This window comes from Rhinoraja longicauda, chromosome 9 (assembly GCF_053455715.1).
Source record: "Rhinoraja longicauda isolate Sanriku21f chromosome 9, sRhiLon1.1, whole genome shotgun sequence".
NCBI classification, from domain to species: Eukaryota; Metazoa; Chordata; class Chondrichthyes; order Rajiformes; family Arhynchobatidae; genus Rhinoraja; species Rhinoraja longicauda.
Genome location: NC_135961.1, coordinates 55,015,689 through 55,041,110, shown reverse-complemented (window position 1 = coordinate 55,041,110; position 25,422 = coordinate 55,015,689). Strand labels below are relative to the sequence as shown.

General features: G+C 43.7%; 1 protein-coding gene across 1 annotated transcript in view; it reads right to left on the bottom strand.

Annotated features, from left to right (window-relative positions):
* LOC144596765 (metabotropic glutamate receptor 1-like) overlaps positions 1 to 15,885 on the bottom strand; it is a 175,572-nt gene extending 159,687 nt beyond the window's left edge. The window contains exons 1-2 of the mRNA XM_078405527.1: positions 15,830 to 15,885; positions 13,858 to 14,656 (exon numbers count right to left, since the gene is read on the bottom strand). Of these exons, the coding sequence (XP_078261653.1) occupies positions 13,858 to 14,584 (727 nt within the window). The 5' untranslated portion in view covers positions 14,585 to 14,656; positions 15,830 to 15,885. The remainder of the gene's footprint in view (positions 1 to 13,857; positions 14,657 to 15,829) is intronic.
* Between the last annotated feature and the right edge of the window lie 9,537 nt (positions 15,886 to 25,422).

The following is a 25,422-nucleotide window of genomic DNA, read 5'->3' as shown; positions in this document are numbered from 1 at the left end:
GAAGAGCCTGTTTCCATGCTGTATCTCTCTGCCTCTGAAATAGGAAGATCCTCCGGAGGCTCTGGCAGGAGGGTGCGGCATAAGAGCTCAGTGCCATTCCTAACAAAGCTGGTGCGGCAGCATTAATGTTCTTTCATATAGGGACATATCGGGACAGTATGAAATTAATGAAGGATTAGTCCAAATGGGTGGTTGATGTTCAACATGAAATTGGTGGCTGTATGGCTTGTTTCCATGTTGTATTTTTCTCTGACTCAATGCTTTTGACACCATTGCCTCTACACCCAGAGTTCCACTATCATTCCTGATGAGATGCTCATTGCCAAGAAGGAGCCTGCCATGGCCCCTGTCAGGCACCGCAGTAATGTTGCAGTGATGATTCTCTCTCAATTCCAATAGTTCTCATCCATGGCATTAGAACCTTCAGCAACCCCTCTCTGACGGCTCCAACATCTCCCGAGTGCTGTGGCTCTTTGTTGGATGCCCGCTGGACACTGGAATACTTGTGCCACCCACATCAGGGTGATCCCTTAGTGCAGGGATAACTGGAGCCCATCACTGATTCATTCTGAGACTACAGCCAAGGGATCCGTAAATGTTTGGACAAATCCAGTTAATTGTGACTGAGCAAGTCATTCGCTACCATTGAAACCACGAAACAGTCCTCAAGACTTGGATGTAGATGTAACGATTGCAGTTCGTTTGCCAGTAATGAGATGTCTATTAGAGTCATGAACAATGCAATTGTCCAGGATCAAAGTAGTCTTACCACAGACAGGAGATACTCTAGATTAAATACTAAGCATTTAAACTCACGCTCAATTAAAATGAGCTCCTTATCCAAATTTCCTTTCTCAGATTCAATGGGTGCTAGTTGCAGACCTCTCGAGACAACATTTTTAAGATATGTTAATAGTTTTGAAAATATAGTTCCTGCTTAGAGGACAATCTTTGAATACCCAAAGGCATTTGGAAGATATATCCAAAGGGATTTCATCATCAATCATCTGGTACTCCAATAAATGTATCTACTTAAATATAACCCAGAGTATAACATATATTTTCTTTAACTACACTTCATAGCTGATGCGGTAGACTATTTCTGTCCCTCTGCACTTTAATTTCCACTGAACAATATTATACTTGGTTCTTAAGAACTTTGCGTTGAAAAGGGATGAAGTCGTCCATGGAAAACAATTGCATGTTTTGTACCAATCTTGAACAAAAGGTGTGTTACATTTGAAAATGATGCTTCCTACTGTTCAAGATTTCTGTCACCTGAGCTGTGTTCTCATGACCTGCGAAATCAGCCCATCTGCTTTTGGCACGAACCTTAACTGAAAGTTAATTAATTTGAAAATGACGTGAGATACAGATTAATGTCATTTCTAAGTCAGCCTCACAGACCAATGACATGCTGTCCAATAACATGGGAACAGCATTAGCCACTCACGTTCTCCAGGTCACTAAGACTATTAACTCCATCCAACTACCTTGCATTCATGAACATTTATAGCTTTGCCCAACAAAAATCAATCTGAGGAAAGGTCAACAACTCAAATTTTGAACCTGCTTCCAGATGCTGCCTGACCTTTTGAGTATTTCTGGCAGTTTCTGTTTTTATTTCAAATCATCGGAATATTCAGTATTTGGCCCTGCTAAAAATTTACGGTTTACTTCTGACATTTTCAATTGACCCACAGCCTCAGCAGTTTATTCAGCAAGAAAATGACAGGTTTTTTCTATTTATTTCTGGAAGTTGAACCACGTGATATCAATGCTGAACAGATGAATGTAACTTTAATATAATGGGCCCGCATTCAACAAGCTCATGAATCATCGAGTCAAAGAATCATCAGAGAGATAGAGCATGGAAGCGTACCCTTCAGCCCACTGAGTCTAACCTGACCATCTACCACCCATTTACGTTAATGCTACATTAATCACATTCATTATTCTCCAAGCAGTCTCATCAGATCCTCCAAGATGCTCCCACTTATCTATACATTAGAGACAATGTACAGATACATTGGCCAATGTACAATGGCCAATTAACATACCAGTCCACGTATCTCTGGGATGTGGTAGGAAACGTGCACTCAGAGGAAACCTGCACAGTCAAAGGGAAAATGTACAAATTCCACACAGACAGCAGCTGAGGTTAGAATTGAGCATGGGTCTCCAATGCAGAAAGACAATGGCAGTGCTAGCTACACCACAATACTGAGAGAATATTTATCTTTATTTGAGTACCACCATGTATAGGTTTAGGTTCATTATTGTCACATGTACTGAGGTACAGTGAAGAGCACGCTATGCAATCAAATCAGATAATACTATACATAAATCCAATCAAGCCAAACTCAAGTACAATAGGTAGAGCTAAGGGAAAGATACAGAGTGCAAAATATAGGTCTCAGCATTGTAGCACAATTTAGCGACATTCAGTTCCATTGAAAAAGTCCGATGTCCACTATGGGTAGAGGTGAATCTGACAGTACCCGAGCTTATGGAAGGACCATTCAGGTCTGATAACAGAATGAAGAAGATATTCCTGAGTCTGGTAGTGCGCACTTTCAAGTTTCTGTATCTTCTGCCGAAAGAGATCAGGAAGAAGAAGGAATGACTAGGTTGGGACATCTTTGATTATGCTGGCTGCATAAAGCAGCATAAAGTGTAGATGGAGTCAATGATGGGGAGTCTATATTCTGCAATCAATGTGATAGTCTGGGCTCCATCCATAACTCTCTACAATTTCTTGCGGTCTTGGGCAGAGTTTTTTCCAAACTAAGCTGTGATGCAACTGGAAAGTACACTTTATATGGTGCATCTGTAGAAGTTTGTAAGAGTGAATGGAGACATGCAGAATTTCTTCAGTCTCCCGAACAAGTAGAGTAACCACTTCATTTGAATTATTTCAGCCTTCATTGCTGTAGGGTAGTGGTGCTCAGAGTTGTGTGACATTGAAGCAACATTTACAAGCACATGAATTAATTAAGCCCCATGATTACTGTATGTCCTGCATACCATCCATAAGCACTCATGTGCAATTGTGATAAACATATAACTGTAGATATAGCCAAGCCCTCCCAAAATCTTCACCAACTAAATGCCCAGTGCATTAAAAACTCAACAAAGCCAACATATTTAGATGACCTAGTAGCACAGTTCGCAGAGCTGCTGCCTCATAACTCCAGTGTTTCAGGATCAATCCTGACTTCCATTGTTCTCTAACCTCCAGGGCTTGCACATTCTCCTTGTGACTTCATTCCCCTCCAATTCCTCCCACATGTCAAAGACATGCAGGTTGGTAGGTTAATTGGTTAGTATAAGTTGCCCTTGCTGTGTAGGCGAATGGTTGAATCTGGGGTGAATTGTTTGAAACAACAAAATGGGGTCAGTGAATGATTAGTGTAAATGGGTACTTGATGTTCGGCCCAGACTCAGTGAGCTGAATATCCTTGCTGTGTGATTCTATGAGTCATAATATAAGAAGATAACTGCAGATGCTGGTACAAATCGAAGGTTTTTATTCACAAAGTGCTGGAGTAACTCAGCAGGTCAGGCAGCATCTCAGGAGAGAAGGAATTGTAAATTGTAAATTGTAAAAAACCTTTATTGTCACTACACAAAGTACAGCGAAGTTAAAGCAGTCCAGATGATGCAATCACACACAGCAGACAGTACAAAGGATAAACCTCTATCCATAACAAGCTAAACCTAATCTACTGAATCAAACAAACTGACCTCCAATACAATATAGACAAAACAACTACAACACGGTCGAGGCAGTGTACAGTGCAATCAAGACAGCAAGTTATTGCACAGCAATGAGAGCTAACATATTGCAAGTGCCGTTTTAAAAAAATAAAAGAAATAATGTAATCAAATATAAGGTGCGGTCGGCTGTAACATGCAATAAGTTCAGCAAATGCTAACAACATAAGTGCAGTAGAATGCAAACTTGTATTAAATTGAGGCCTATGTTTCCTGACAAGTAACTGACAGTGTTCCGATCAGTTCCGTTCCTTCCCTTCAGTTTTATGTGAGTGTCTGGCAGTGTTCAGCTCACGTATGACACTGGGGTAGAAACTGTTCTTGAGTCTATTAGTCCGTGATGTAATGGACCTGAACCGTCTACCAGAGGGCAGCAGTTGGAGCAGCTGATGACCAGGGTGGGAAGGATCCCCCAGGATGTTGGCTGCTCTGCTGAGGCAGCGGAGGGAGTAAAGTTCCTCTAGAGAGGGCAGTGGGCAACCAATGATTTTCTTTGCAGAGTTGATGACCCTCTGAAGGGCTTTCTTGTTTGCCTCTGAGCTGCTGGTGTACCACATAGAAATACAGTACGTCAGCACACTCTCGATGGTGCAACGGTAGAAAGTCACTAGCAGCTGCTCTTGCAGGTTGTTCTTCCTGAGGATCCTCAGAAAGTAGAGCCGCTGCTGTGCCTTTTTGACTGCCGCTATGGTGTTTGTGGTCCAGGAGAGATCCTCAGCAATATGCGTGCCCAGGAACTTGAAGGCAGGGACCCTTTCCACACAAACCCCGCTGATATGCAGTGGTGTGTAGCCCAATGGGTGACGTTTCAGGTCGAGACCCTTCTTCAGACTCATAGACTCTATGAGTCTATCTTTTGTGTGCATTTAACAACCTGGCTGTCAGATGATGTATAGCTATCCCTCTGGAAAATAGATCCATGACATTGGTTTCTATATTGAGACAGTAATTCAAAAGAATTCTTACTTTTTGGAGAATGTTGCTTTTGCCTGTTCCTTTTCATCTTTAATTTTGCTTTTTAATTGGCAATCAAATTGAGGCATATTAAACTTACATATTTACCTCCACTGCTGGGCACAAAGAAGAAATCATGTTTCACTCCTCTCTGGAAGATGTTTTATCTTTGTAGTTTTGTTTTCGTTGCTTTTGCCCTGTTTGGTTCTGTGCTCACAGCAGGGAGAATGCCAGTCTATGAGAGGAATACTCCTTATTGTTTGAATAGTTCAATTTGCTTTTTAACTGGTTTCCTGGTGTGAGCAGCATATAATGGGAAACATAGTATTGTATAATCTAGTATAGTATGATTTCATATCCTAATGCAGAAATTGGGGATCTTAAACAGATGCAAGTTGAATGTTAAAGAGCTGCTAGATTGCCCTGCTCTAGAGATTACAACCTGAGCACATAATTCTTCTTCTCCTTCGGTCAATCTGCTCTCAGCATTCGCAAGACCAAGGAACTGAATGGTGACTTCAGGAATGGAAAGCTAAAGGAACATCAATGGGACAGCAGTGGAAAGAGTCAACAGCATCAATTCCTGGCCATACATATCTCTGATGATCTGCCCTGTGCCCAGCACACTGATGCAATCCCAAAGAAAGCTCACCCAACGCCTCTGTTGATAGAGATTTGAGAAGATTCAGAATGTCACCAAATACTCTAACAAACCTCCGCAGGTGCATGGTGGAAGGCATACGGACTACTTGCATCATGGTCTGGTTCAGTAATTTGAAGTCTCAGGAATGAAGACTTCAATTGCCATTGCCTGGTCCAACAAGGGTGTCATCCTCTTCATCATTAAAGGAATCTATAGGAAGTATGGGCCAAATAGGGATCAAAGGGAATATGGGCCAAACATGGGCAGGTGGGACTAGCGGAGCTGGGACATGTTGGCCACTGTGGGCAAGTTGGGCCGAAGGGCCTGTTTCCACACTGTATGACTCTATGAATCTATGACTCTATGAAGTGCTGCCTCACAAAGGAAGGTAATATCCTCAAAGATCCACACCACATTGGCTATGTTCTCATCTCACTGCTGCCATCAGGTAGAGTGTACAAATGTTTGAGAGCAGTTACCTCAAAGTTCAAGGACAGCTTCTCCCTTCAATCATACGTCTCTTGAACCACCCTGCACAACTCTAACCACAACTGTACAGCAGCACCAAACTACTATAGGCTTTGCATTAAGATTGCAATATGCACCTTTGCTTGTGCTATCGTGGTTTGGCTTACTGAGAATAACTGGTCATTTATTTTGGTGTATTTGCATTTAATGTACCTGAATACATGCAGCAAGTAAGAATTCCATGGTTCCGATACTGGTGCATATGACCATTAAGCATTCATGACTTCTGACCTTACAACATCAGTGGATCCATTTCTGAGGTGGATTGGAAGAGCAATTGTTCAGTTACTTGCATGGAATGGAAAAATAAAATGCTCAGCAGGTCAGGCAGCAACCATGCAAAATGAAACAGGATTACAATTTTAGGACGATGACCTTTCATCACAACCTTTCATCAACCGAAAGGTCATTAAACTGAAATGTTAGATCTACAGCATGGATTTCCAGCATTTTTCATTTCTATTTCAACTTTTTAGCATCTGTAATATTTTGCTTTTGGGTGCGTGTTCTTTAAACCTCTCTAAGGAAGGACAAGAAGTTCTCTAATGAGAACAGGCTGATGGTAGGATATTGCACTGCCTTACTTTACATGACTGAACCAACTCTATTTTCATTAAAATGCAAATAGTTCCTTGCAAGTTCTTGTCAACTGGAAAATTAAAATACGCAAACATGCAGTTTTAATGTAGTCTTACTACAACTCAGCAACATTAAGCCTAACATGAAAACATCTCACTCAGACCATTCGGGCTGAGCTAATCAAGACATTTACTCATGGGATAGAGATAAGGAAAGAAAACTTAAACTGATGCCTTGCTCAGTTTTCCAGCAATTAATTGCTTGGCCAGCTTGCCCATCACTTATGCCAGTACCTTGATCGAAATACCTTTTTGACATTTTGCAATTATTCATCTTTCAGAATGTCAGTGTTACAGGCAGGTCCAAAGCTTACTGTCCATCCCCAACTGCCCTTGAGCTGAGTGGCTGACATGGCCATTTGATGGTGATCCACGTTGGGTCTGCAATCAATAATGGGCTGGACCTCTAGGGCATCAGTCAACTAGACTGTTTCTTAAGCAACAGTCTGGTAGGTTTGTCGTCTTCAATATTAAGGACTAGTTTCTATTTTTCCTCCAAGTTCCAGATTATTACGTGAATATAAATTCCACAGCTGCCAAGGTGGGATTTTGAACTCTGGACTCTTACCTGTTGGTTTAGGCCTCTGAATTACTGGTCTGGTAACTTAATCAGTGAACCATCACCATACCCATGGAAGCAGCAGTATTTTAATATGTCCCCTGCTTCATGCAATTCATGAAAAGCATCCTTGAATTATAAGTATAAACTTCTCAAGATTTTTGCAGCAACCAGCATCTCCTCATCTGATCCCGCCTCAATCGTGGCAGGAACTAAATTATTCTAGTTTAATCCCCATTTACCCTGAAGGGGAGGGGACCCATTAGAATCCCAATCCATCTTTGGGTTTTTAATTATCTGGTTGGATACATATGCTGGAAGTCTTTAGAATAACCCTCTTTTGCACTTATTTTTAATGACAAATGTATTATGTATTAAACCACAGTTTAACTGCTTCTAGGGTGAATATTTATTTTCCATTCTGCAACGACAAATGATTTAAAAAAAATATTTGATTGCAATTAGAATAATGGATTGGTTCACTGAAGTCAGTGAAGTAGGCTTCTTGCCAGCGTATAATATTGAGCAAGATATACACTTTCTTATTAAGAATGATTGATTGCACAAAATACTCATCTAATATGAGCACGGTAGCGCAGCGGTAGAGTTGCTGCTTTACAGCGAATGCAGCGCCGGAGACTCAGGTTCGATCCTGACTACGGGTGCTGCACTGTAAGGAGTTTGTACGTTCTCCCCGTGACCTGCGTGGGTTTTCTCCGAGATCTTCGGTTTCCTCCCACACTCCAAAGACGTACAGGTATGTAGGTTAATTGGCTGGGTAAATGTAAAAATTGTCCCTAGTGAGTGTAGGATAGTGTTAATGTACGGGGATCGCTGGGCGGCACGGACTTGGAGAGCCGAAAAGGCCTGTTTCCGGCTGTATATGTATGATATGATATGATATGATATTGTACATGTTCATTTTCTTTTGATTACAAAGGGTTCCCTGAATTGTGTACCAGGCGTAATTTCAATGTTTCAGTGGTGTTGTAGTCAATGACTGCCTCAGAGGCCTATTAAATAATAGGTGACTATTGTCAATACATTAGACCTTATTTATAAATTCTAGCACCAGGCATTTCATATTGCCCTGAAAAGATAATTAATAATCGGAATGCATGCTCTTAGTATTGCGCTCATCAGTAGGAACTCATCGTTCACTCTCGTGACTTTCCATTTATTAATGCTTTCAAAAGGAATGGGTAAACTTCCTAAGTTACAGATACAAATCCAAACTGGCTGAGATTATGTTGGATTTAGACATTTGGAGAAAAGCATTTAACAATGAAGACCATTAGAAGTTAGAATTTTACCTTACTTCCATCACATTCCTTTGTGATTTAAATCAATTTTAATAGACAGAGAATATACAGATCATCCCATTGCTAATACCATTATACTTATTCCTAGACCCACATCTGATTGTGTCCCTTGCATCAATGTTTGTTCAACTGATGGAAGATTCACTTTGTTAAGAATGAGAGCTTCAGAAACACCAATATTCTGAACCTGAGCTGTTTTTTTGATATTCTGCCTTTAATATTCAATTAGACATCAGGGTGATGACATTTAGCAAACTGCCGTACCCCCACTTTCTACTGTCATAAGACAACTGGGGATGGGCAATAAATGCCAGGGTTGTCAACATTGTCCTCAAGATAACAAAAAGAGTACAGATAGAGGTGGAAAAGATCATGAAAGGAACAGATAGGGTAGATGCACAGTCTTTTACCCAGAGTAGGGGAACTAGAGGACATAAGTTTAAGAAGAGAGGAGAAAGATTTAGTAGGAATTAGAGTGGCAACTTTTCACACAAAGGCTGGTAGGTATATTGAACAAGCTGCCTAAGGAGGTAGCTGAGGCAAGCACTATTACACTGTGTAAAAATATTTGGACATGTACATGGATAGGATAGGTTTAGAGGGATATGAGCCCAATGAGGGCAGGTAAAACTAGTGTAGATTGGAAATGTTGGTTGGCATAGGAAAGTTGGGCTGAAGGGGCCTGTTTCCACGCTATATGACAATATGACTCTTTATGACTGTATCTGTGAGCAACATAAGCACTGAAAGGCAACATGCAAATTAAGGAATCATTAGGTTGGCAGTGAGGGACACCCAGTCTGAAAAAGGAACCCAATTCGAGACATCATCTGCCTATTTCACTCCATGTTTGCTGCCTGACTCCCTGAGTTCCTCCAACAGTTTTTTTTTGGATGCAGACTCATGCTCAGTTCAAAACAAAACCCGTAGACAGCTGAGAGGTTTATTACTTTAAACTGTGAGACACAGGGAGATGTGTATGGGTTGGGTGAGACAATTGAGAAACTAAGTGAAGTGCAACATAACGATGTGAAAATTGTGCGCATGTTAATATTGGGGTTGGAATAGTGGGATAAACAGGCCCTTCTTAATCATTTCTGTGCAGAAGAGCTAATGTCTCTTAAGATACCCAGATACAATGGTGGAGGCATCCTACTCTAGCATGAAATAGACACAAAATGCTGGAGTAACTCAGAGGGTCAGGCAGCATCTCTGGTGAAAAAAAGATGGTACCCTAATTCAAACCTACTCTCAGTCTGAAGAAGGGTCACGACCCAAAACATCACCCTTCCTTTTTCTCCAGAGATGCTGCCTGACCCACTGAGTTACTCCAGCACATTGTGTCTATCTTCGGTATATACCAGCATCTGCAGTTCCTTTCTACACTGAGCAGCTGAGAAAGCACATTCTGCCACAGGCAAGGATGGTCCATTTTTATACTGCCATGGTAGGGTCTGTTCTCACCTTTTCCATCATGGTCTGGCTTGGCTCAGCCACCAAGCATGACATCTGGAGGCTGCAGCGCATCATTCGATCAGCTGAGAAGGTTGTTGGGTGCAACCTTCCCCCTATCAATGAACTGTACACTACAAGGGCCAGGACTAGGTTAATTCCCGGAATGGCGGGACTATCATATGTTGAAAGACTGGAGCGACTAGGCTTGTATACACTGGAATTTAGAAGGATGAGAGGAGATCTTATCGAAATGTATAAGATTATTAAGGGGTTGGACACGTTAGAGGCAGGAAACATGTTCCCAATGTTGGGGGAGTCCAGAACAAGGGGCCACAGTTTAAGAATAAGGGGTAGACCATTTAGAACTGAGATGAGGAAAAACCTTTTCAGTCAGAGAGTTGTGAATCTGTGGAATTCTCTGCCTCAGAAGGCAGTGGAGGCCAATTCTCTGAATGCGTTCAAGAGAGAGCTAGACAGCGGAGTCAGGGGATATGGGGAGAAGGCAGGAACGGGGTACTGATTCAGAATGATCAGCCATGATCACATTGAATGGCGGTGCTGGCTCGAAGGGCTGAATGGCCTCTTCCTGCACCTATTGTATATTGTCTATTGAAAAGAGTGGGTAAGATCATCTCTGACTCCTCTCACCCTGGCCATAATCTCTTTGAAGCACTTCCCTCTGGAAGGCGACTCCGGACTGTCAAAGCCGCCAAGCCAGACATAAAAAACAGCTTTTCTCCATGAGCAGTAGCTCTACTCAACACCCAAAAGTCTGTAGCCTTCTTTTGCTCTGGTATTTTTTTTCATCCTTCACATGTTTAAATTATAATGTTTCATTCTTAATTGTTTACTGCAAATTGTGTTGTTACTTACGAGCAAAGCACCAAGGCAAATTCCTTGTATGTATACATACTTGGCTAATAAATTTTATTCAATTCAATTCAATTCAATACACACTACTCCAGCATAATCCTGGATTATCAATAGGGTCACCTAACCCAGCCCTGACCCTACCCCTATGGATCTCACAGTGCAGGAGGAGATGCTCTCTTGGAGAGTATTCCAAACTTTTATTGAGCAGAGGCCACTTTCCAATTCCATAGCGAGAAAAACAGAAAATGGACAAAAGACAAAACCATCAACTCTGCATTCCTTCCAAGTTACACAGTCTTGCATTGGAAGTATGTCGCTGTTCCTTCAGCACTGAGCCCACAACTTATAATTTGCTATTGAACAGCACCATGGAGGACCTTCACCACAGGAACAAAGCAGCACAAGTTAAGTATTTATCCCCACCTTCTCTGGGGCAACTGGGAGTGGGCAATAAAATTTAACCTTTCCAGAAATGTTCATTTTCGATGAGATTAGTTAGATTCTAGTTATGGCAATGATCCGCTGACAGATTTTTTTTGATTCCCAAAAATTAAATTTTATGCAGTTGAAGGATTTTAAATTCATACTACCACTTCCTTCTACTTCAGGGGGTGTTAAAGGTGACCCTTGCTTGAGAATAGGATGGAATCTAGTCAGGAGACCACCTGGCCCTCCAATGGAAACTCACCTGGGAAGGGGGCAGGGCTGTGGTAGGACACCCTGCAATGTGCCCAATGCACTGTACCTCTGGCAAGCTCCTGCCAGTGGCAGAAACCCTGGCCATTTCATACAGGACCAGCACAGGCAAAGGACACCTCAGCTTAATAGCGTAATTTGCGACTTTGGAGACTCAGACTAGAATACATTCTGACACCTCTCTCTACAGATGTTACCTGACCTGCTGAATATTTCATACGGTCATATGTGATAGGAGCAGAATTAGGCCATTCGGCCCATCAAGTCGAAAAAATTGCCATGGGTGTGTTGGACTGAGGGGCTCGTTTCTGTTCTGTTTCACTCCATGACTCTAATATTTATTTGCAGCACCTACCTGTTTTATTAATATAAATTTAATTCAGAATACATTTTTACTATTAGGCTTGAAGTTATACTTTCAAGAATTTACGCGTGTAATGGAAGCAATAACCTAAATAACAACAGGTACAACTACTTTCAGGAACAGCAACTTTCCTGCAATTTCCAGGTTCTTGAATCGACCTGCTCAACCCTATTCCTACCTCAGTAATGGAACACCACTCATCACATCTTGAACTACCATGGACTTGTCAAATCTTGTTTGCACCAATGTCTTGTTTTTGCGCAGTCTTTTCACAGTCTTGTATAATTTATGGATAATTTCTATTTTGTACGCTGTCTGAGTCTGTGTGGCTGTGATGTTGCTGCAAACAAGATTTTCATTGTACCTGTACCTCACCGCAGTGGGGCATTAGATAATAATTTCCGTTTGACTTGGACTATAAATCGCAGTTATACTATTAACCCAGCTCTTTTGTAACGTTATCGGCGCCAGGAATGTAGTGACTGTTGTATACTGCCCAGGTGAGGTCTGCTGTATGATCTTACCGGGTTGTCTGCAAAACATAGCATTTCACTGCACCTAGGTACATGTGACAATAAAGTATAATTGAATCATTGAATTGGTCTGTGGAATTGTCAGATATGGCGGCGGGGGGGTTGCGTGATCTTTGCACAGAACCACAACTCCTCCACATAAACCAGTTAAAACCGGGAAGGCAACACAACACAATCTATAAACAGGAACGTTCGTGGATTGCTTCCCCACCCTGTTTCTATTTATCCAAGAATTGCGAGACCAAGGGACGAATTCAACGCGATGGCTTTGAACCAAGTTAAAGCCTGTCCCACTTAGGCGATCTTTTTGGCGACTGCCGGCGACTGTCAAAGTCGTAGCAGATCGACGAACTTTTCTTTTACCCGACGACAATGACCACGGCAATGCCGAGTCAGGTCGAGATTACAGCGTCTTCTGAAACATCGCGAAAATTCCCACGCTGTCAATGCTTCTCCGGCGTCCTAATTTTCGCTGAAATCACTGACAAGTCGGTAAGTGCTTGAGAGTTTTGAACTATAACATCTTGTATGGGTTACTTAAAAACTAAGCTTCACTGTAACAAGGAATAAACTGGATTTACTTCCAGTTTACTAATAGCTGTATTTAAAAAAATAATTTAAAAAGTGGTTCAGTGGAGTTTTGCGAAAAGTGTGTGGGCATTCTTTGAAAATGTAAGGGAGATGCATATCTGGTTTCTGGGTTGAATATCTGGATTGGGAGCCCACTTTAAATGTAATGGCTAAGGCCAAAAACATCGCGAAAATTCCCACGCTTACCTGACCGTCAAACTGTCGCCTCCAATCTACCTGTCAAATGTCCTGACGGTAAATAAATTGGTGAAACACAAGGATTTTATGGTATTTTGAAATGACTTTACTTATTTTAATATTATGTGTTTCTAAATGCATCTAAGAGAACCTATCAAACCTGGGGACAGCATGCGACAGCGACCGCAATAAGCTACGATGCCTGGCGACAAGCCAGCTGTCGCCGAGAGATTTCAAACTGTTGGATTTCTCGGCGATGTGCCGAGATCCACTACGATCCATTACGATCTTTGGATGACTCATCACGATCATGCCCGCGACACTCCGGCGAACGTTCGGCGACAGCCTAGTCGCCGGCAGTCGCCCTAAAATCGCCTAAGTGGGGCAGGTAATTACGCTGCTGTTTAGTTTAGAGATACGCCGAGTCCGAGCCGACCAATGATCCCCGCATACTAACACTATCCCACACACACTGGAGACAATTTACAATTTTACCAAGCCAAGTAGCCTACAAACATGTAGGTCTTTGGGAGGCAACCGGAGCACCCGGAGAAAACCCACGCGGTCACGGAGAAAACGTACAAATTCCTTGCATACAGCACAGGTACAGTCAGGATCGAACCCGGGCCTCTTGGCGCTGTAAGGCAGCAACTCTACCGCTGCGCCATGTTCACGCAATGATGCAAGTTAGTCTCCCACCAGCTGCGCGAACCCAGAGCGCACACGCACACACAAACTCCACTTTACCTTCAGTGTGAACTGCAGAGACGTAGGTCCAATTGTACCTCTGTACGATGTCCAGCATTGCTCGGGCTTGCAGTGTATCTGAAGGGACAACACGCAGGAAGTACTGAAAGAGCGTCTTGTCGCTCAGGTCGATGCTGGTGGCGGAGTAGGCGATCTGCGGGATGTTGAAGAGCTGGAGTAGGTTCTGCACCTGAATGGCCACCGAACTGGAACCCGGGCCGATAACCCCGGCGATGGGCGTCTTGGTTTTAGCCCCGGCCACTGGCCCTTCCAGGCATTGGGTCAGTCCATCCCTCTCGTTCCGCATCGAGATGAGGGAGTCCCGGATGAACTCAATGCTCTGCTCCAGGGCAACGGAGGAATGCCAGCAAGAGTCCCTGATCTCGCAGCCCAGAGTGATGTTGGACAGGAGGTTACGGTTGGCGTTGATCTTATCCAGAGTGTGGAACATGGCTTCCACCCGCTGGATCCCATACTGGTCCCGAATTTCTCCACACTTTCTCTCGGCCACTTTCTCGGCTGGGGGTTGGTGATGGACGGAGAAGAGAGCGCCGATGATCACATCGCCGTCGTTCCGAGCCACCGAGCGCTGGGCCGTATTCATGGACAGGAGAACTCTCTTCCCCACTTCGTGCTCCTTGGCGCTGGGCGATAGCGGGAGAAAGAGCAGCCACAGGAGCATAATTTCCAAGCAAGGACGCTTGCTTCCTTCCACGCCGCTCTTCATGGCTATCGTCTCACCGAACACATTGGGACCAAACGTTCACCGTCTGCAATGGGCATTCAGTCGGTGGCAACACTGGAAGAAAAAAGTCAAGAGAGAGTCAAAAGTGACATTAAACATAGTTGCTCGTTAGTCCAAATAGGTTGCTCGTTAGTTCCGCAGTTGAAACATTAACTGAAGATAGCAATAAAAAGCTGGAGTAACTCAGCAGGTCAGGCAGCATCTCTTGAGAAAAGGAATAGGTGACATTTCGGGTCGAGACCCTTCTTCAGACTGAGAGTCATGGGGAAAGGGAAATGAGAGATATAGACGGTATATAGAACAAACATTAACTGTTCCTCTTTCCACACACATGCTGCCAACTCGCAGTATTTTATATTTCTCACAGAAGCTCTTGGTAACAACCTTTGGCAGTGGATCGTTAATGTACCCACTCTTACTCCTGCTGCCCGGGGAGTAACGTGATTGTGTTTTTTTTTAAAACCGCTTGTGAAATGTCAAGTCAAGTTCTCTTTTTTTGGTAATGATCTCGGAATGGCAATTTTAGATCGATTAGCTAAACTGCGAGTGGTAGGTAACTCGGGCCGCGGACACCGAAGTATCTGCATCTGACGATCTCTAATCTGGCCGCAGATCAACTACACCCTGGGCATTCCGGGATTCACTAGTAACACAACCACGGCCGATTTACACGTAAATGTGGCCAAGGCAGGCTAAAGAGGTGCGACGACATCATTCCCCGTGCAATTAATTTCCGTGTCACCGCTACAGCAACTATATTGTACAAATAGATTTAGAATCATCAACACTTGCTAAAATGCCGGAATTGCAAAAAATAAAAGTAATCTAAAATTAATCTAAATGGCTACAAGATATACTCCGTAACTATTCTAGCCGCAACGTAGGGGTTTCAGGCTAAATCGCGCACTGTAGCCTAGTTACACCAAGATCATGCTGTTAGTTCCGTGGCTCTCCTTAAAAATCTCTCCAAATGAAGCCGCGTTCACCGAGTTCAAAAACCTTAGTGTTTGATGCTCGTTTCCCCCGCTTGCCCGGAAGATACCGTCAACTGTACTTTTGAGCGCGGTGTTAATAATGATGGATGCAGAATCTTGTCTTGGTTCTCACCAGACATCTTCTGGATATATCAGCACCAAGGACAGCGCAACTCTGCCAGGAAGAATCAGCAGGTAGCTGTCTCCCAATAATAAAACGACCCGGAGCCGAGAAAGGAGATGAGAAACCTACCTGTGATCGTCGCAATGACCACACGCCTTGCGAACCACCAGCACCCCTATCTTCTGCCCGCTCTCAAATTGCATTCTGGCAAGTCTACCGCATGAAGCTGCTTCGCTTCAACACTTCTGCCCCCTGTCTTACACTCCACTTCATTACAGAGCTGAAATCAGGTCATCTCCGCCGGCAAAGTTCGAGTGTACCGTGCTAAAAGCAGAGGGACGTCGCTCACAGTGGAAACCCGTTTATCCGAAAAGTCCCAACTCACCGCATCTCCCGTCTCCCGACACCGGGTGAAGAGTAATATCCGCTCGCACAAACTTTGCAACCAATATAATTGTTTTCACCAACTTGCTCTGAGAAGCGATGCTCCACATCAGTCCAGTAGAGTGGGTCACAGCAAACTCTCGTTAAAGTAAAACCCGAGAATGAATGACCTGGTCTCCAATAGCAACTATTCCCTACGGTTAGAAATGTCCCAATTTCTCAGTGTGCCGGTAATGCGATAGAGTAGAACTCAGCGTCCTGGAGTCTGAAATCTCAATGCCAATTCAATTTGTACTGACGATGCATTGTCTTCAACAATAAAATAAAACACACTATACAAAGAGCTTCTGTTGGGCATAATTGAATAGCACGACAGACTCGATGGGCCCAATGGCCTAATTCTACTCCTGTCTTATGAATTTATGATAACGTATATATATATTCTTAGGCCCCCTCGGTCATACAATACAATACAATACAATACAATACAATCTTTATTGTCATTGTGCAGTGTACAAGTACAGAGACAACGAAATGCAGTTAGCATCTTAACCAGAGTGCATGTGATGGAATAGTAAAACATATATGCACAGTAGCGGTAGTGGAAATTCCGGTGAGCGAGATCAGTCACTGATGGGAGGAGTGCCCGAGGGGGGGGGGGGGGGGGGGGGATGGCACCAATCACCGAAGCGCAGAGTTAAGTCAGGTAACGACCGCAGGAAAGAAGCTGTTCCTGAACCTGCAGGTTCAGGAACGGAGAGACCCGTAGCGCCTCCCAGATGGGAGGAGGGTAAACAATCTGTGGTTGGGGTGAGAGCTGTCCTTGACGATGCAGACATCACCTACTCTGGATAGACTCAATGGAGGGGAGTGAGGAACCGGTGATGTGTTGGGCAGTTTTCACCACCCTCTGCAGTGCTTTCCAGTCGGAGACAGAGCAGTTGCCATACCATACTGTGATACAGTTAGTAAGGATGCTCTCCATAGTGCAACGGTAGAAGTTCACCAGAATCTGAGGAGACAGATGGACCTTCTTTAGTCTCCTCAAGAAGGGTGATGCATCCTAGTTGGCTGCTTGCTCCACACCTCGGCTAGAGCAGCATCGCTTGTGGCTGGAGACCAATGCGGGAGTGACAGTCTCTGTCGCAAAGGTCACATTTGTGTGTGGTCTCTGGTCTGTTAAAGTTGCTGTGCTCCTTTCTGCGTGCCCGCTTGTCTGCCGCTGCATTTATCAGTCTCTCTTCCCCCGTTTTGAGATCTTGGTTCAGGGTACCTCTCCATCTCATACGGTCAGCTCCCAATGTTCTCCCAGGACTCCACATCAATGTCGAGCGCCTTCAAATCTCTCTTGCGGACATCCCTGTAACGTATTTTGGGCGGCCGATGGTTCTCCTCCATAGAGGATGTCTCCATAGAGACATAGCTCTCCATAGAGGATGTCTTTTGGAATACGGCCGTCCTCCATGTGGTGGACATGGCCAAGCCACCACAGCCTACCGTGCCTGAGTAGAGTAGAGTAGAGTAGAGGCCAGCGCGAGACAGAATCTCGGCGTTGGACACTCTGTCTTGCCAGGATATACCCAGGATATGGCGGATGCTTCTAAGGTGGAAGGTGTTGAGTCTTCTCTCCAGTCTGGCGTATGTAGTCCATGTCTCATTGCCGTACAGCAGCGTGCTGTTGACACGGGCGTTGTAGACTGCTATCATTGTCTTCACTGTCAGCTTTGGATTGGTCCACACTCGAGTTGTGAGGCGAGCGAGAGTTGTAGCTGCCTTCCCGATCCTCTTGTCAATCTCTGTGTCCAAGGAGAGGTTGTGGGTGATGGTGGAGCTGAGGTACGTGAACTGATGGACGGCATCAAGTTCGTAGTCATCGATGGTGATGACAGGCAGTTCCTCTGTATCCTGTCCCAGGACATTCATCTTCTTCAGTCTGATGGTCAGCCCAAAGTCCTTGCAAGCCCAATAAAAGCGGTCCATCAGTGACTGTAGTTCCTGCTGAGTGTGGGACACAACTGCTGCGTCATCGGCTTCACGTACTTTTGTCTTGGCTCGGAGGCGGGTGAGGTTGAAGACCCTGCCATCTGATCTAGTACGCAGGTAAATCCCCTCTGTTGCGGTGCCGATGGCATGTTTCAGGAGCAGAGCGAAGAAAATCCCAAATAGTGTGGGAGCGAGGACGCAGCCTTGTTTGACACCACTGCGGATGTCGAAGGGCTCAGAGAAACTGCCATTGAACTGCACTGTCCCTTCGTGTTGATGTGGAAGGATTCTATCATGCTCTGCAGTTTTGGTGGGCAGCCGATCTTTGGGAGAGCCTTGAATAGGCCTTGAATAGAGCCTTGAATATATATATATATATAATGTTATCATAAGTTTCATAAGTTCAATGACGGGCCTTAGATATCTAATAAATAAAAATATAGATAATATGCACTATGTGTGTGTATGTATGTATAGAGTCTGAAGAAGGGTCCCGACCCAAAACGTCACCCATTCCTTCTCTCCAGAGATGCTGCCTGGCCTGCCGAGTTACTCCAGCAATTTTTGTCTACCTTCGATCTATACCAGCATCTACAGTTTTTTTCCTACACACACACACACACACACACACACACACACACACACACACACACACACACACACACACACACACACACACACACACACACACACACACACACACACACACACACACACACACACACATATATATATATATGTGTATATATATCCTAATCTATATATATATATATATGTGTATATATATCCTAATCTAAGGCCCGTCATTGTGCTAATTTGTGTTTGAAAGCCACTGGTTACATCTCAGCTGGAGTAATATGTCCAGTTCTGGCCAATGCCCTCCAGTGCCAATGTACTGGTGTGGAAGCAGAGGAGATGTATCACAGTGCTGCCGCGAAGAGAGACATCGGTCACGCTGTAACCTTGGAGTTGGGATTCTTACACAGAATGTTAGAGTAAAACCTAATTAATATGCTCGAAACAATCTAATTGCTTTTTAATTGTATTATAATAACGTCACTGGAAGTGTCAGAGGAAAGACGAGGAAACAGTATGGATAGAGATCAGTATGGATAGAGATGAGGAATTGTAAGGGTAAAAAGACCCTAATGGGAATCATCTACAGGCCCCCAAACAGTAGCCTCGACATAGGGTGCAAGTTGAATCAGGAACTAAAATTGGCATGTCACAAATGTAATGCTATGGTGGTCATGGGAGATTTCAACATGCAGGTAGACTGGGAAAATCAGGTTGATAATGGACCCCAGGAAAGAGAGTTTGTGGAGTGTCTCCGAGATGGATTCTTAGAACAGCTTGTACTGGAGCCTACCAGGGAGAAGGCAATTCTGGATTTAGTGTTATGTAATGAACCTGACCTAATAAGGGGACTCAAGGTAAATGAGCCATTAGGAGGCAGTGACCACAATATGATAAGTTTTACTCTACAAATCGAGAGGGAGAAGGGAAAATCGGAGGTGTCAGTATTACAGTATAGCAAAGGGGATTACAGAGGCATGAGGCAGAAGCTGGCTAAAATTGACTGGAAGGAGGCCCTAGCAGGGAAAACTGTGGAACAGCAATGGCAGGTATTCCTGGGAATAATGCAGAAGTTGCAGGATCAATTTATCCCAAAGAGGAGGAAAGATTCTAAGGGGAGTAAGAGGCACCCGTGGCTGACAAGGGAAGTCAAGGACAGCATAAAAATAAAAGGGAAGAAGTATAACATAGCAAAGAAGAGTGGGAACCCAGAGGATTGGGACTCTTTTAAAGAGCAACAGAAGATAACTAAAAAGGCAATACGGGGAGAAAAGATGAGGTACGAGGGTAAACTAGCCAATAATATCAAGGAGGATAGTAAAAGCTTTTTTAGGTATGTAAAGAGGAAAAAAAGAAGGCAAATGTGGGTCCCTTGAAGACAGAAGCAGGGGAATTTATTATGGGGAACAAGGAAATGGCAGACGAGTTGAACCGGTACTTTGGATCTGTCTTCACTAGGGAGGATACAAACAATCTCCCAGATGTTCTAGTGGCCAGAGATCCTAGGGTGACAGAGGAACTGGAGGAAATCCACATTAGGCAGGAAAAGGTTTTGGGTAGACTGATGGGACTCAAGGCTGATAAATCCCCAGGGCCTGATGGTCTGCATCCCAGGGTGCTTAAGGAGGTGGCTCTAGAAATTGTGGACGCATTAGTGATTATTTTCCAATGTTCTATAGATTCCGGGTCAGTTCCTGTGGATTGGAGGGTAGCTAATGTTATCCCACTTTTCAAGAAAGGAGGGAGAGAGAAAACGGGAAATTATAGACCAGTTAGTCTGACATCAGTGGTGGGGAAGATGCTGGAGTCAATTATAAAAGACGAAATTGCGGAGCATTTGGATAGCAGTAATAGAATCATTCCGTCAGCATGGATTTACGAAAGGAAAATCATGCTTGACTAATCTACTGGAATTTTTTGAGGATGTAACTAGGAAAATTGACAGGGGAGAGCCGGTGGATGTGGTGTACCTCGACTTTCAGAAAGCCTTCGACAAGGTCCCACATAGGAGATTGGTGGGCAAAATGAGAGCACATGGTATTGGAGGTAGGGTACTGACATGGATAGAAAGTTGGTTGACAGACAGAAAGCAAAGAGTGGGGATAAATGGGTCCCTTTCAGAATGGCAGGCAGTGACTAGTGGGGTACCGCAAGGCTCGGTGTTGGGACCGCAGCTATTTACAATATACATCAATGACTTGGATGAAGGGATTAAAAGTACCATTAGCAAATTTGCAGATGATACAAAGCTGGGTGGCAGTGTGAACTGTGAGGAAGATGCTATGAGGTTGCAGGGTGACTTGGACAGGTTGTGTGAGGGGGCGGATGCTTGGCAGATGCAGTTTAATGTGGATAAGTGTGAGGTTATCCACATTGGTGGTAAGAATAGGAAGGCAGATTATTATCTGAATGGTGTCAAGTTAGGAAAAGGGGACGTACAACGTGATCTGGGTGTCCTAGTGCATCAGTCACGGAAAGGAAGCATGCAGGTACAGCAGGCAGTGAAGAAAGCCAATGGAATGTTGGCCTTCATAACGAGGAGTTGAGTATAGGAGCAAAGAGGTCCTTCTGCAGTTGCACAGGGCCCTAGTGAGACTCACATTAAACCTATGCCCTCTGGGTGTAGACTCTCCCACCTTGGGAATGAAAAACCACGACTATCTACCCTGTCTAAGCCCCTCAATGTTTTATAAACTTCTGTAAGGTCACCCCTTAGCTTGAATTGTTTTTCTTACTGGTGAGAATTTTACTGCAGTCTCTCCTGGGGGGGGGGGGGGGGGAGTATGAGACTCATTGTTCCCTTTGATGTATACTAATGATTTACATTTCATGTGCCGGTGCTGCTATCAAGGTCAAAGTCAGGGTTACCTTCACTCTCAGAAACTATTCATCAGGATCCCTGCAGGCCGCCTATGAAAGTATATCTAACATTTTGCTGCTTTCTGACTCTACATCCACCTTCTTTTGAGCCTGAACTTGATGAAGCCGAGTGTTGTGATGGTGGACAATGATCAGAAGATCAGTGTTGGTACGGGCTCAAAGGGCTGGATGGGCTCTTCCTGATCCTAATTCTATTGTTCTTTTTCCTTTCCATAAATCAGTGGATGTAAAGATAGATGGACTAGAGCTAGAGACCTGCAACTACATTATCTTGTGTCTCCCTAGATGGAATAAAGCTGTTGAAAAGCCACAAAGAGTTTTGATGTAAAAAAAAACAAGGAGAAACGATCTCCAATGGCAGATTTAAGATAGGTGAATCAGAGGTGACATGAAAGGCAAAATTCACTCAAGCAACTTGAAAGGATGAAAATCATGGGAATCTCTTGCCACTCTATTAATGATTTAACCAACCACACTCTGAGAGTGTAAGGAGGACATGTTCAATATGGTGAAGGTCTTTGATGTTATTGGCTGCTTGCTACAGACAGCATTTCTTGAAGATCCCTTCGATGTTGGGCAGGTAAATAACCTTGATGGATCAAGTAATGTCCACCACTTTTCTGGAGCCTTCCCCATTCTTGAACACTCGAATTATCGGATTAGGCCTTGATACAACCAGTCAATATGTTCTCCACCATACACTTGTTGAAGTTTGATAGAGTATTCGGGTATAGGCCATAGCTTCTGAAACGTTTGTGGAAGTAGAGGTATTGCTGAGCTTTCTTTGTAATTGCATCAATGTGCTTGCCCCAGGACAGATCATCAGAGATGTGTTTTGAACTTGAATGTGTTGACTCTCCACCAACATTCTGCTGATGAAGAAGGTGTCTGATCCCTTGGCTTTCCCTTCCTGAAGTCAAAATCAACTCTTTGGTCTTGCTAACATTGAGAGCATGATTGATTATTAAACTGGATTATTCATCTCTCTTCTTCCTGTACTTTGAGCCGATGTTACTTGCCATTCATCCAATGATGGTGATATTGGCATCAAATTTAAAGATTGCATTGGAGCTGCGTCTGGTTGTGGGTGTGGATGAAGTAAGGCAGGGTACTGAGCATGCAGCCCTGAAGTGCTCCTGTGCTGATGGTTAGCGAGGAAGTGTTGTTGCCAATTGATACTGGTTGAGGTCTGTTGATGAGAAAACCAGGGGTCCAGCTGCATAGGGTAAGCAGAGAACCAGTTCCTAGATTTTGACAATGTGTTTGCAGGGATTGATGATGATGAACACTGAGCTGTAGTCGATGAACAACAGCCTGACATAAATGTTCCTATTGTCCAAGTGCAGTGTGGAGAGCCAATAAGGTTATATCCACTGTTGATCTATTATGGTGGTAGGGAAATTGAATTATGCCCAGATCCTTGCTAATGCAAGAATTGATTTGCTTCATTCAACATCTTGAAGCACTTCATCATAATGGACATAAACGCCACCAGTTGGTAGATCATAAGATCACAAGGCATCGAAGCAGAATTAGGCCATTCGGCCCATCGAGTTGCTCCACCATGGTTCCATCATGGCTGATCTATTTTTCCCTCTCAGCTCCATTCTCCTGCTCTCTCCCTGTAACCTTTGACATCCTTACTAATCTAAGTAGTTGGTTGACAGTCATTGATTCCAATGGATTTTCAAAACATTTCTATGTTACAGAATTGTCATTTTTTCTCCCATCAAAATAATTGGCATCAACCTCTGACACAGGTAGTGTGACATTACAGATGTCAAATTATGCCATTGTAGTCCTTTTGATGTCTATTCCTGTGCTGGATGATATTGTGTAGCAAGGCTTCACCCATGTACCCATGACCTTGGTGTTGCTCACTCTATCTGCCTTCTGGTGCAGAGGGTTCCACCCACTGTTTTAACCTTCCTTCTTCCTGCTGGACTCCTCTGCTCCACATCCTGTGGTAATATGGCAATGCCACCGCTATTTGCATCACACACCTGCATATTATATGTAAACAAATGCATGTGAGCACGCAAATGCAACATGCATCACATGCAAGCATGACTGCACGGCAGTCGGAACTTTCTCCTGCCAGTGCTGTGGCCTGCCAAGGAACTGCAGATGCTGGTTTAAACCAAAGATAAACACAAAAAGCTGGAGTATCTTCGTTCTGACTCTCAGCTTTTTGTGTCTATCTTCAGCCCACCATTATTGTTTAGTGCCAACCTGCTGAGACATTTGCCAAAGAATCCAAGCCAACCCAGAAATCTACTGTGAGCTCAAGGTCAGCTCTAAGTCAGACCGCCACGCTTGCATGTCATACACGTTGTATTTGCTTGCTCACGTGCATTTGTTTACATATAATATGCAGTCGTGTGTATGGACGTGGCCACCTGCCATATTACTGTGGTGCTATGGGGTCATTTATTATAATAACATTGTATGGTTATAGATGAGAACACTAATTGCAATCTGTTAAGCACTGACCAGCAGCAGGTAACTGGCATACAGTATTAAACCAGTCCATCTGCTGAGCACTCAGGTGAAGCACTCCAGGAGATCTCTCTGTCTGTGCGAATCATCACTGATGAATATATTTAAAACCTATTTCCGTAATTGATTTTTGTACACTAAAACACACTTTTAGAAGAGCATTTAGAAGGTAATCTATTTATGAAAGCAAATGTAGAAAAGCCTACCTAGCAATTAAAGTTAACATCCTTATCGCAATGTGCAACTGTTAATTTAATTGAAATGTCAATGGGAATCTTGTTGCAGCATTTGATTCTGCTGGGTGTCAGTAAGATATTTGCAGTACAATGTGCAGTTCAAAATTTAGCTCAGTCTGTTTCAGAGAGCGTAGCTTTTTATCAACCAAAGCAAAAGCACAACAATCAAACTGGACAGGAAGGAACATGTGAAATAAATATGGAAAGGTATTCGATTCAGCAGCAGCAGAAAATAGTTGAATTACAAGAGATTGCAGATTCTTGAGCAAAACACAAAGTGCTGGAAGAAGTCAATAGGTCAAGCAGCGTCTGGGGAGGGAATAGACAGGCAATGTTTCAGGTCAGAACACTTCTTCAGATTGATTCCGAAGCATTAACAGCAGTTAGTGGTTATGAAACACTTTAAAAAAAGTAAGTCATTCCAGATATCCTCACTAGAGAGTAGATGACATAGAATTGGCACAATAGCACAGTGGTAGAGTTGCTGCCTTACAGCCCCAGAGACCCTGGTTCAATCCTGACTATGAGTGCTGTCTGTGAGGAGTTTGCATGTTCTCCTTGTGAGCACATGGGTTTTCTCCGGGCGCTCCGGTTTCCTCTCAGGTTCCAAGGATGTGTGGGTTTGCAGGTTAATTGACTTCTGTAAATAGTTTGTAGGATGGAACTAGTGCATGTGATTGTTTGTTGGGCGGACTCGATGGACCGAAGGGCCTGATTCCATGTTGTGTGTAAAAAAAAGACCTCGGGATAGGTTCTTAGGATGGGTGACCAAATGCTTGGACCAGCAGATAGGTTTCAAGGAAAATCTTAGAGGAGAGCAGAGGGAGATAAAGCAGCAGTTCCAACAATGGAGAGAAGAAAGGGGTAAAAGCCCAAAAGGTCATTGTTGCTGGAGTATTTGTAGAGTTGTAGAGTTGGACAAGGTCACAGCAGTAGAAAGTGGTGGGAGAGATTCAAACACAATGATGAAGATTTTAAATTTATGCTTTTAAGGATTGGGAGGTCATGTGGGTGCATCAGAAGGCAGTGGAGGCCAATTCCCTGGATGCTTTTAAGAAAGAGTTAGATAGAGCTCTTAATGATAGTGGAATCAATGGATATGGGGAGAAGGCAGGAACGGGGTACTGATTGTGGATGATCAGCCATGATCACAGTGAATAGCGG